Source organism: Hyla sarda, chromosome 5 (genome assembly GCF_029499605.1).
Source record: "Hyla sarda isolate aHylSar1 chromosome 5, aHylSar1.hap1, whole genome shotgun sequence".
NCBI lineage: Eukaryota > Metazoa > Chordata > Amphibia > Anura > Hylidae > Hyla > Hyla sarda.
The window spans coordinates 141,400,845-141,414,405 of NC_079193.1; the positions used below are offsets into that span (position 1 = coordinate 141,400,845).

The window sequence follows — 13,561 nt, forward strand, 5'->3', positions numbered from 1 at the left end:
CGTGGGACTCCAGAGGCACCAGCAGCTTCAAATATCTGTTTTCTGCTATGTAATGGTATTTTAGCAGCTGCTCTCTTGATCCGATGCTTGGATCTGGCAGAAATCTTCCTCAATATGCCTTTATCTGAACATCTGTGCTCTGAATCAGCCACAAATCTCTTATGCTTAAGTTTTCGTGAAATATCTAATATTTTCACACCTTGTCCAAGGCATTGAACTATTTCACTCTTTTCGGCAGCAGAGAGATCCTTTTTGTTCCCCATAGTGCTTGAAAATTGTGCTCTGATTAATAATGTGGAACACCCACATTTAGTAGTTTTTTCTTAAATTGGGCTCACCTGGCAATCTATTTATCACAAGTGTCCGAGATTGTTTTCAGTGATCAAAAGAGCCCTGAGACACAATGCCATCCATGAGTTAAACTGAAAAACAAAATATTTTTTCTTTGTGACACTTAAATAGAATTTGCATAATAATTTGGAATAGGGTGTAAAAGTATTTTAATACATTTGTCAAATCTCTCGCACTAAAAGTTGGAGTAGATTTTGACATAATGTACACCAATTTGATAAATCTGCTTTAACCCCTTAAGGATGTAAATTTATGTCCTGATAAGCTGGTACCTAGCGCACCAGGATGTACAATTACGTCCTATACATGATGCGAGCATCGGAGCGAGGGTCCCACCAGTAATGGCGGACATCAGTGATCGCACTGATGTCTGCCATTAACCCTTCAGATGCCGTGATCAATACAGATCACAGTATGTGTGGCAATGCAGCGCATTAATTGGCTCATCTGATCCCCAGCGGCACAGCCACGGGGATCAGATCAGCCAAGATAGCAGACGGAGGCCCCCTCACCTGCCTCCATCCATCCTCCGGGATCGTCTTCTCCAATCTGACATCGAGCAGACCAGAGAAGATCGCCGATAATACTGATTAGTGCTATGCCCATCCATAGCACTGAACAGTATTAGCAACCAAATGATTGCTATAAATAGGTAAAAAAAATAAAAATAAAAAAAAAGGGAAAAGCCCCTCCCCCAATAAAAATGTACATGACCCCTTTTTCCCTAGCGTCCCTAAGCAGCACAATATGGGGGGTGTTTTACACCCCTGCGTGCCCATGGGACATTAGGAATTTTAATAAGAAAAGCAATTAGGGATGACCCTTATGTTTCTGATGACTGATCAATATCTTAATACTAATATGCAAATATGCCATTGCTGATGCTCGAGGAAAATATTTGTTAAGCTACCCTCAACCCATAAACAGTTTTTATTTGCTTTCAATTGTCAATCAATATATATATATATATATATATATATATATATATTAATACTGGTATATTTATATGTCATTTCTAATGCTGAATGCATTTCTATCTGTTGAACTATGCACCTCTTTCCTGAGTTTGCAAACTACTAATGACTGAATAACCTTGGATCAACGCCAGACAGCCCAAAATGCTAAATACAAAACATTTCATCTTATCGCTTTGCCTGTAACTAAGGTTACCCTTGGGATGTAGACTCTGAATACAGAACGTCAAAACATTGGACTTCGTGGAAAGATTAAGAAATCTCAATCTAGAAGTCTCACAAGATAAAGACTTATGCTACACCACAAATTACTTATCAGCATATAGGATTACGCATAATTTTATCCTTCAACCCTATACTCAAAATATTATCTGTTTGTGACTCTGAACCGAGACCTTGTCATGGCACCATTCAGGATTATAAAATCAAAACATCTGATGAGCAGAGAACTTTTGTCAAGAAATTAATGGACACTAGATATGCTAAAATATACGGACACAATATTTGAACAACCAGATTGTAATATGCTAATTGTGATGTCATAATTTACCCTCCTACTTTACACAATGTTAAAACCAACTGTTTCTTCATGAATTAAAGCAGAACTCCCCGGGGAACCAAGGAGGGAACCCATACCAACCTGGCCTGGTGTGAATTCTCTTACGTCGGAAATTAGTATAACGGTAGTCACTCACAGATGAATCCATCCTTAACAAGACCAAGAAATCCCTGATGAAGAGGGAGTTTTGGCGAAGAGGTTTCGTACCTTGTACCCCTTTGCTGAGGAAGAGACCTCTTCCTGGGTAGAGCCACCGAAGGTTGACTTCGCTGTCTCTAATCTGTTAAAAAGGACCATACTGCCTGCCGAGGATGGGTCTAATCTGAAGGATCCTATGGATAGGTGGATTGATCTCACATTAACGAGAGCCTATTCTACTGCTTCTGGCTCTAACCTGGTGGCTGCTGCCACTCATGAAGTTAGTAGAGCCCTAAAAAGGTGGCTTTCTCAGACTCAGAATGATATCAACTCAGGGGTTAAAAGAGACCAGATCTTAGACAGCTTTAAGAAGGTCAACTTAGCCATGGACTTCCTAGTAGACGCTGCCATACAACAAATCACCCTAGCATCTAAAACCCTGACCCTCTCTACGGACGCTCATAGGGCTCTGTGGATACGCCCTTGGGGAGCTGACAATTCCTCAAAATTTCAGTTATGCAACCTAGATTTTTCCCCTGGAAAATTATTCAGGCCTCAGCTAGACGACATCATGGAGGGTATGTCTGATCGCAAGGGGAAGTCCATGCCCCTTCCCAAACCTGTACGCCGGATCACCACTAGAGGACATTCACCTCCTAGATCCAGACGTGGACGACAGTCTTATAGAGGAAGAGGTCCGAGAAGTCAGAAGAGAGGTGCTGGGTCTTCTAAGGATATAAATAAAAAGTCTGATTTTTGATGTTTTGCATATTCCTGTGAGGGGCCATCTTCATTTTTTTCTTCCTGCCTGGGAATGTCTAATACAGGACCATTTTGTCCTGTCAATAGTGTCAGACGGGTACTTACCTCTTCTCCATCAGTGCCCCAGAGAAAGGATGATTTTTTTCTCCCCAGTTGTGTTCTCCAAGGAGAGAGATACTGGAGGAGTCCTTTCTGGAGCTTCTTGCCCTAAGGGCAGTCGAACCAGTTTCGCCTTCCGAAGTAGGAAGGGGAGTGTATTCTCCCGTATTTTTTGTTCTCAAACCATCAGGTAAATTCCGGTTAATATTAGATCTCAGGTATCTAAACCAGTTTATTGTCAGGAAGAAATTCAGAATGGAGACTATCTGCACAGTGAAGACAATGCTTCAACAGGGGGATTTTCTAGCATCCCTTGACTTCCACATCCCCATTCACAGGTCATTCTGGAAGTTCTTGAGGATTGCAGTATGGGTTCAGGGAACCCTGTTGCACCTTCAGTTTTGAGGGCTCCTCTTCAGGATCTCGACAGGCCCCATCATTTTCACGAAGGTTATTTCCTCCATGATGGCAGTTCTTTGTATAAAAGGAATAGGAATAATTCCTTACCTGGAAGATTGGCTGAGACCAGAAAGTTATTGCAGAGTCACATACAGATAACTCTCAATCTCTTAGACGATCTAGACTGGATATTAAACCAAGAAAAATCTTGCCTCTGCCCATCTACAATAGTCTACAATCTACAATCCATCTAGAATAGTCTAGGATCTACAATCCTTTCTTGGATACAGGTTTGACACAAGTCAGATGGTCCTCTATCTGTCACAAGAAAGGAAGGAGCGACTAAAGACTGCGGTAAAGCATACACTCAGACTTCGCCAGATACCAAAAATGACCTTGATGAAGGTACTGGGATTTATGTCCTTTTCCATAGAAGCAGTCCCTTGGACGCTTTGGCACCTGAGACCTTTACAGTCCGAAGTCCTCAGTCACAGGTCACTCTCCAGCCTAGACAAGAAGATGACTCTGATCTCGTCAGTTCGAGGCTCCCTAACCTGGTGGACATGCCTACAGGATGGCGAGCGCTTAGAGGAGCCGAATTGGATCATAATTACCACTGATGCCTCAGGTACCGGGTAGGGACCCCATATGCCTTACGAAACAGTTCAAGGAACTTGGAAGCAGGTAGAAAGGATAATGTCATCCAATGCCAGAGAACTGAGAGCCATTTACTTGGCCCTACTACACTTTGCCCCCTTACTCAGGGACAAACCAGTAAAGATTAGAACCGACAACATAACGTCGGTATATTACATCAACAAGCAAGGGGCACCAGATCAAAAATCCTACTCAGGGAAGTAGGCAAGATCATGTCTTGGGCAGAGAACTGGGTATCATGGATATCTGCAGTTCACATCAGGGGGATACACAAAGTGCTCGCAGACTGCCTATCCTGGGACAGGAGGCTACCAGGGGAATGGTCACTGAACCCTTTAATTTTTCTTCAACTAACCGAGATGTGGGGAATGCCAGAAGTGGATTTAATGGCAACAAAGAACAATGTGAAGCTCAAAGATTTTTGCTCCCTGTATCCTACGTACAATCCGCTGGTAGTGGACACTATGACCATTCCTTGGACTTTCGACCTAGCTTACGTATTTCCCCCTGTGCCCATGATTCCCAAGGTCTTGAGGAAGATCAAGATGGATCAGGTCTCAGTAATTGCAATAATGCCATTCTGGTCCAAGAGATCCTGGTTTGCTCTACTCATGTTCATGAGTCGAGGGATATATTGGACGCTTCCTCTCAGGCAGGATCATGTGACACAAGGAACACGGTTCTGTCACAGCCTCAGATGGTACAATCTAACAGCCTGGAGGTTGACCGCTCCCTACTAAGGGACAGAGGTTATTCTGTATTTTTACAGACCTGGTCCTTATCCAACGGTATTAACCCTTCTCTCAATCAATCCTGAGATCTTAGATTTCCTTCAGGATGGATTTGATAAAGGTCTGTCACCCAGTACGCTAAAAGTTCAACTTCACAGAAGACTTCTGTTTAATACCAGAGTTTAAATCTTTTATTAAGGTTGTGTCTCGCCTCAGACCCAGAATCATTAGACTGGTTGCTCCATGGGATTTACCTTTAATCTTAAAGAAGTTGTCTCTTCATCCTTTTGAACCCATCCAAGAGATAGATCTAAAGCTTCTTTCTTTTAAGACGGCCTTTTTAATAGCTATTACTTTGGCTAAAAGAGTAGAGTTGAGGTGAGTTGCAGGCTCTCTCTTCTAAGGAGCCTTACACAATTTTTCTCGAGGACAGGGTCCTATTGAGATTTCTCCCTATTTTCCTTCCAGAACACCAATCAGGTTATTGCCCTATCTACTCTTCCAGAAAGTGAGGACCAACAACTTTAGATGTTGTCCATTGTCTCAAGGTTTACCTTAAACAAACTCTTCCATTTAGGAAAGAAGATAATTTGTTTATCTCTTTTCAGTGTCCTAGTAAGGGCAAAAAAGCCTCTAAACCCACCAAATCCAGGTGGATATTAGTGTTGAGCAGCATAGGCCATATTCGAATTCGCGAATATTCGCGAATATATGAACGAATATTCGTCATATATTCGCGAATATTCGCATAGTCGTTATACTCTCGTTTTATTTTCGCATATGCGAACATTCGCGTATGCGAAAATTAACATATGTGAATATTAGCACATGCAAAATTTGCATGCTAGAAAATTCGCATATGCGAAAATTAGCATATGCTAATTTTTGTATATGCGAATTTACGCACGCCAGTCTCACACAGTAGTATTACAGCCTTTTTTACACCACACAAGCTGGAAGCAGAGAGGGATGATCACTGGGATGTGTACTGTGAAAAAATAAAAATAAAAAAACGAATATTCGTAATTACGAATATATAGCGCTATATTCGCGAAATTCGCGAATTCGCGAATATGCGATATTCGCGAATAATATTCGAATTGTGAATATTCGTGAGCAACACTAGTGGATATCTGGCTGTATTCACTTTTGTTATAATTTAAAGGGGCTAGACCCTCCTTCTTTTTGTAAGGCTCATTCTACCAGGTCAGTAGGTCCGTCCTGGGCAGAGAGATTCTCTGCTCCAATTGAACAGATATGTTTAGCCGCTACTTGGTCTAGTCCATCAACTTTTTTTTCGTTTTTATAGAATACAGTCTAGACTTTCTCAACAGCCGAGTTTTGTTAACTTGGTTATCAATACTGTCAAGCATTGAGACCCTCCCTATGGGGTACTCTCCTTGCTAAATCCCCATATTGTACTGCTGAGGGACGCCAGGGAAGATATGATTTGATTGATAATCTTTTTTCCCTTAGTCTCCTCAGCAGCACAAGGCTCCCCCCCTCCCTATTTTATTTCCTTATATACATATTTTTTCTACTTTATAACTACTCTGTATCATTCTGAAGGTAAGCCCGCTATATGGGCTAAAGGGGAGAGGACTCCTAATTGCTTTTCTTATAAAAATTCCTAACGTCCCTTGGGAGCACAGGGGTATAACCCCCCCCCCATATTGTGCTGCTTAAGAGACTAATAACAGATTATCAATCAAATCATATCTTCTGCCACCTTACCCCAAAAAAGCGTAAAAAAAATTAATAAACATATTTGGTATTTTCGCATGTGTAGATGTCTGATCTATCAAAATATCATGTAAATGATTCTGTACGGTGAACAGTGTAAACGTATCAAAAAGAAAGATAGTCCAAAATTGCTGTGTTTTGGCCACATCACATTCAAAAAAGATCAAATCCAAATATATACTAAAATGGTAAAGAAAAAAGAAAACTACAGAGCACGGCGCAAAAAATGAGCCCTCATACAGCCCCCTATATGGAAAAATTAGAAAGTTATAGGCTGTCAAAGTAGGGCAATTTTAACCCCTTAAGGACCAATGACGTACCGGTACGTCATTGGTCCTGCTCTTCTGATATAACGCGGGGTTACACAGTAACCCCGCGTCATATCATGGCGGGCCCGGCGTCATAGTGAAGCCGGGACCCGCCTCTAATAGCGCGCAGCGCCGATCGCGGCGCCGCGCGCTATTAACCCTTTAGCCGCGCGCTCAAAGCTGAGCCGCGCGGCTAAAAGTGAAAGTGAAAGTTCCCGGCTAGCTCAGTCGGGCTGTTCGGGATAGCCGCGGCTAATCGCGGCATCCCGAACAGCTGACAGGACAGCGGGAGGGCCCCTTCCTGCCTCCTCGCTGTCCGATCGCCGAATGACTGCTCAGTGCCTGAGATCCAGGCATGAGCAGTCATCCGGCAGAATCGTTGATCACTGGTTTCTTATGAGAAACCAGTGATCAACATAGAAGATCAGTGTGTGCAGTGTTATAGGTCCCTATGGGACCTATAACACTGCAAAAAAAAAGTGGAAAAAAAAAGTGAATAAAGGTCATTTAACTCCTCCCCTATTAAAAGTTTGAATCACCCCCCTTTTCCAATAAAAAAAAAAACACAGTGTAAATAAAAATAAAAATAAACATATGTGGTATCAGCGCGTGCGGAAATGTCCGAATTATAAAAATATATCATTAATTAAACCGCTCGGTCAATGGCGTGCGCGCAAAAAAATTCCAAAGTCCAAAATAGTGCATTTTTGGTCACTTTTTATATCATTTAAAAATGAATAAAAAGTGATCAATAAGTCCTATCAATGCAAAAATGGTACCGTTAAAAACTTCAGATCACGGCGCAAAAAATGAGCCCTCATACCGCCCCATACACAGAAAAATAAAAAAGTTATAGGGGTCAGAAGATGACAATTTTAAACGTATTAATTTTCCTGCATGTAGTTGTGATTTTTTCCAGAAGTCCGACAAAATCAAACCTATATAAGTAGGGGATCATTTTAATCGTATGGACCTACAGAATACATATCAGGTGTCATTTTTACCGAAAAATGTACTACGTAGAAACGGAAGCCCCCAAAAGTTACAAAACAGCGTTTTTTTTTCAATTTTGTCGCACAATGATTTTTTTTCCCGCTTCACCATAGATTTTTGGGCAAAATGACTGACGTCATTACAAAGTAGAATTGGTGTCGCAAAAAATAAGCCATCATATGGATTTTTAGGTGTAAATTTGAAAGAGTTATGATTTTTTAAAGGCAAGGAGCAAAAAACGAAAATGCAAAAACGGAAAAACCTCCGGTCCTTAAGGGGTTAAACTTACTTATTTTGTGAAAAAAGTTTTTTTTTTTTTTTTTTTAAAAGAAGTACAATAATTGAAAATTATGTAATCATGGGTATCATTTTATTGTTATTGACCCACAGAATAAAGAAAACATGTAATTTTTACCATTAAGTGTACAGCGATAAATGATACCCTCCAAAATATGCAAAACTTCTGTTTTCTTTACAATTTTCTCGCACAAATAATAATTTTTTGGGTCTGCCATACATTGTATGGTAAAATGAGTGATGTCATTACAAAGTACAATTGGTTAAACAAAAAACAAGCCCTCACATGGGTCTGTGGATGGAAATATAAGAGTTATGATTTTTGGACGGCGAGGATGAAAAAACAAAAACGGGAGATACAAAACTTTTTATATGTTGTACATCTTGGCAAAAAATAGTTTTTCTAGTATACTTCTATTTAAAAAAATTTAATTTTATTAAAGAAAACTGCCTCCAAAAATCCCACCACTAGGGGTCCCCATACCTCCTAGGACATTGATGAGTCCCACAGCAGCATGAGGGTGTCCAAGGGACATGGACACAAGATGGCTGATTGACAAGGCTGCATGAGGAACACAGCTTGCAGCAACACTGCTGTAACACAGAGTTTTACCAAACATGTGCCTTCAGCTGTTGCAAAACTACAACTACAAGCATGCCTGAACAGTCAAAGGATGTCTGGGCATGCTGGGAGTAGTAGTTTTGCAAAAGCTGTAGGCACAAAGCTGAAGGCAACACTGCTGTAAAAAAAGAGTTATCCAAACAACGTACCTCCAACTATTACAAAAGTACAAGTCTCAGCATTACAAGACTGCCAAAGGATGATACACATGAATGACATAGGAAGATGTAAGTTATAAACTCACCATATTGTCTTTGGTGCTAGAGTACTGGCAGTCCCCAATAATCATTGTGTGGGTGTGAAACCAGAGAGTAAAGGGTTACAGAGCAGGGCAACCAGGCTCCCCAGAGCGGTGAGTCAGCAAAGTAATGGAGGGGGAGGAGTCATCACAGTGCAGGCAAGAGAAGGACATGCCCCCTCCCTTTGAGACGCTTGAAAAGACATTGAGCAGCTGTAAAATGCTTTTTTTTGTGTGTGTGTGTGTGTGTGAAATATGGGTGATAGAGACATAAAATTACATGTATATTATCAGGATAGGATACTGAGTAACATATAACAGTTTTTTTTTTTTTTTTTGTGGGATCTGACAAAATAAGGCCAAAATAGGCTGTATCCTTAAGGGGGTAAAAGGGATCTGCCAGTTCCCAGGACTGCCCTTTTAAGTCCTACCCATTTCTAGTAAAAGTGGAGTGGCATAAAGAGAGGAAAAAGGCAAAAAGGTGTGTGCAAGACTGCTGCTTCTGTAAAAGATCTGTGACTTTTGTATGCCAGAATACATGTACATCCTTGATAAATTCCACCCTAGGTCTTCAGTACTATAGAGGCAAATGGAATATTAAAAATGTATTTTATCAAGTTGTGTATAAAAAAAAAATCCCCTGTTCAACGTCTACTCAGTTTCAGAATATTGCAATGTTTTATTTATTATGGGTAATGTAATTCTTTCTTGTAAGATACTTGTCAATTCTTTTGCTCAGATAGAATATTAATCCACATATTCCCTTTATTCCTTAGAGTATTAAATTAATTAATACATGACAGTAAACTACCAAATGCTGTTTAGAACAGACCTATTTGTTTGAAAACATTTTTTACACAATGGAGGAAACACCACCGGAATCCCCATCAACCACTAATATGAGGGTCATGTTCATCCTCCTCTGAATGAGATGTATAAAACAGTGGTTGAGCTTTCATACTGTTGCATCACATAGATAATGGTAACAGCCAGCTAAATACATTCAGAGCCTCTTATCTATCATATCTAACATGTATTATCTATCCTGGTCAATTGTGGAATAAACTCCATTTAAATGCATTGAGCTCCAATTTTTTATACTTAATGCTATTATATTTTAAACTTTCATACTTAAAAAGAAATAAAACTAAATATAAACATGTCATCCACACACATTGGACTTATACGTCAGCATTTGTAAAAAAAAAAAAAAAAAAAAATCCCTAAATGTAATACACCAAAATACTCAGATTCATTTTTAGAATAGAATAAACACAATAAGATGCATAAAAGCATATACACTGCCACAATCTGCACATATACAGCCTTGTCATTATTGATACAATATCATACAGGAAAATACAAAAACAGTTACCTGCTGCCAATACCCCAGATATCAAAGCCTCTCTTGACTTCCTAGTTGCCATTGTAAATCCTTTAGTAAGAACAGCTATAGAATCCCTTTAAGCTGCCTTGTTCTGTACTTTCAAATTATCTCCAGAAGCAGGCGTAAATTAAAACGTCCAAAGCAAACAAAAGACACAAGCATTAAGCCAGTCTGTTCAAGAAACGCTTAGCAAAAAGATGAAAGTTTGCTAAATATAGTAACCTGACTCCTACAAAACAATGTTAGGAAGGCAGAGTATTGCTGTTATCCCATAAATGAGATGTCCTCCAAGGATCATGGAAAGTCTGACAATGCAACAACACAGCTTGGGAAGAGATCAGCAAGATGTTGTGGATTTGCAACTCCCAATGGGAAGGCTTAAAAGTCACATGGAAGTGGGATCAATGTCAACTAAAATCTCGATTGTTTCTTTGTTAATAATATAATACATGTAATTCTGCAGAAAAAATTATTAAAATTTATAATAATAAATTAGTAATAATTTCATATCATGTTATTTTTATAGTAATAAGCTAACATTTAGGATTGATTGTACTCTCTATGCAAAACTATCCAAAATAGGTTAGGTTCAGACAGTGGTCAAGTCCTGGGAACAAAAGTGTGGGAACTCACCCAAGATTTCCCCTCATAGGCTAGTCCTGCAGGACTTCTGCTAATGGGAACAGTGTTCCTGCTGTGGAAAAAAGTGCAGGAACTCCGTTCCCGTGCGTTCCTGCAGGACTTGAGCCCTGGGTTCAGACCTCAGATAGTATAGCAAACTTTGCAAATTACAACTAGCGCTAGGTACTATGAAGCTATCTTTTATGTTAAAGATAATCTGACAGCTACTTTATTGGCACTAATCTTCTGAGTTATAGTGCAGATGCATAGCTGTAAAAAGGGTAACTTATATATTTAGGTTAGATAGCTTCTAAGTTCTGCTAACTACAATATCATTGACATTGCGCTCCAGCATGCAATGGAGGTGGGGAGCCAGTTCGCCCAGCTCCCATGCCTCATCAATATTCACTCCTTGGTCCACCCCCTTCTATGATGTGAGAGCTGTGTGTAGCATATTATTGTAGCCAATACTTACCCCTTTCTTTCCTCTCCCCTATCCTCACTGATTCCCCTCCCCTCCTCACTTTCCTATCCCTACTCCCCTTTCTTCTTCTACCCTCCCCTTTCTTATCATCATTATTCATGAGGCTCCTAGGATGTATTCACTATAAGTGGTATACATAACAGTGTACATCTGTTTCATAACTGATATGTAAATAATAATGTGTATTATTGTCAAATTCTCTATTTGTTTACAATTATACTTATTTATCAATCATTATTATAATTTTTATTATTTGGTGCATAATCCCTACCTCGCTTATGAATAAATGCTGGCACATAGGAATATCAAGCTCAAGCATTGGCGCAAAGGCACTTGACAGCTAAAATCCTGTGATAGGGATAAGTTCGGGCGCAGGCGCACATAACATCGGTGGTGATGCAGCCCGCAGTATAAATTCTTGCAGTAGTGTGCGGGTGACACGTAACAGCTGCGGCTGTGGTTACATTGGCTGGGCGCATGCACGATGTTCAGGAAATGACGGGCAACTGATCCTGAGGTGAATGTGGTGGGTTTAAACATGCGGAGGATTACTATTGGTGCGATGGAGAGGGGATATGATTGGCTATTCAGGTGAGCTAGGCCATTGGTGTTACGTTATGAGCTCCGGCCTCACACGCTTGCCATGAGTGCATGGTCCCCTTACCTTCTGCTGCCGACGGGGCTGAGACTCGCATTGTGGGACGCACCCGCATGCGAGCCCCAGTCCGTCTCTCTCCAGGTGTTTCCCCTGCCTCTGCTTCCGCCTCTCTGCTCCGGCGCGCGTGTCCCCGTCCCTTAGGGTGTGCGCGCGCTGGAGCTTTAAGATTTAAGGGGCCAGTTTGCTCATTAGTGTAACCACCTGTGTCTTGTTGATAAATTCCTCCACCCTCCTCAGTTCTCTGGCGACTACGCTACTGTGCTGCCTGCCCTGACCTACAGCTATCCTGACTACGAGTTGTCTCATCCCTTCTGTGCTTCGCATCTCCTCAGCCGCCTCTGTGGTCGAGCCATGCCGGGAGTAGCGACCTGGGTGTCACCTGCAGCTGCAAGCCCATCCTGCATTACGGCGGGCTCTGGTGAAGACCAGCGGCACCTTAGACTCTGCTCCCTGGCACGGTCCAAGTCATCTGCCACACAGGTCCAGCGGATACACATACATCGGAGTTCCTGTCTTCAAACGTGAGTGTTACAGTAAGATTCGGCCATGGATCCCGCTGAGGAACCCCTGCCTGAAGTTGCGGATCTTTCCTCCTTTGTGATACGTCCCTCACAGCAATTTTCTCAACTTCCATGATGCAACAGCTTTTGGGATTGCAACAGTAGCAGGTACCACAATCTGGCCCACTCCCACCTCCAGCTCTGCAGTGTCTCCTGGCTCCCAGCTGCACCTGCCTTTGCATTCCAAGTATGAGGGGGATTCCAAGTCGTGCAGAGGCTTTGTTACACAGTGCTCCATGCATTTGGAGCTCATGTCTGAACTGTTTCCGACTGAACATAGTAAGGTGGCCTTTGTCATTAGTCTACTTTCTGGAAAAGCCCTGGCTTGGGCTACACCCCTTTGGGATCGTGGTGATCCAGTATCCTCCAATTTGTCGGCATTCTTGGCAGAATTTTGCAGTGTCTTTGAGGAACCCGCACGTGCCTCTTCAGCTGAGACGGCGTTGCTGAATCTCTGTCAATGAGATTCTACCGTTGGTGACTATGTGGTTCAGTTCCGCATTCTAGCCTCTGAACTTGCCTGGAATGAAGAGGCCTTGTGTGCCACATTTAAAAAAGGACTGTCAAGCAGGATTAAAGATGCCCTTGCAGCACGAGATCCTTCATCTTCTTTGACTGAACGTATTCACTTGGCCACACACATTGATGTGCATTTTGCTGAAAGACAGGAGGAATTGCGCTTTGAGAGGGAATCTGCCCGCTTGACCCCTGTGTCCCAACGTTCTCCTCTTCTGTCTCTTGCGCCTCTTTCCAAAGAGGTTATACAAGGAGATCGTCCTCATCTTACGCAGCAGGAGAGGTCACAACGACGCAATGAGAATTTGTGTTTGTACTGTGCTAGCCCGGAGCACTTTCTCAAGGACTGTACTGTTCGTCCGCACCTAGGGTATGTGGGAGAGGCGTCCCTGGGTGTGAATACTAACTCTCTACGCTTAACTATTCCTGTACAAGTCTTCGCTTCAGCCAAGTCTTCCTTCAGC

The 13,561-nt window shown here is 41.7% G+C and overlaps 1 protein-coding gene across 2 annotated transcripts in view; it reads right to left on the bottom strand.

The window, feature by feature from the left end:
• Nucleotides 1–13,561, bottom strand: part of PDE1C (phosphodiesterase 1C) — a 983,820-nt gene that overhangs the window by 942,218 nt on the left and 28,041 nt on the right. The window contains exon 1 of one of the 2 annotated variants that reach the window (XM_056520396.1): nt 10,247–10,439. The exons of the other annotated variant lie outside the window; for it this stretch is intronic. Coding sequence (XP_056376371.1) covers nt 10,247–10,298 — 52 coding nt within the window. The 5' untranslated portion in view covers nt 10,299–10,439. Of the gene's footprint in view, nt 1–10,246; nt 10,440–13,561 lie in introns of those variants that run through there. 2 annotated transcript variants of the gene reach the window in all.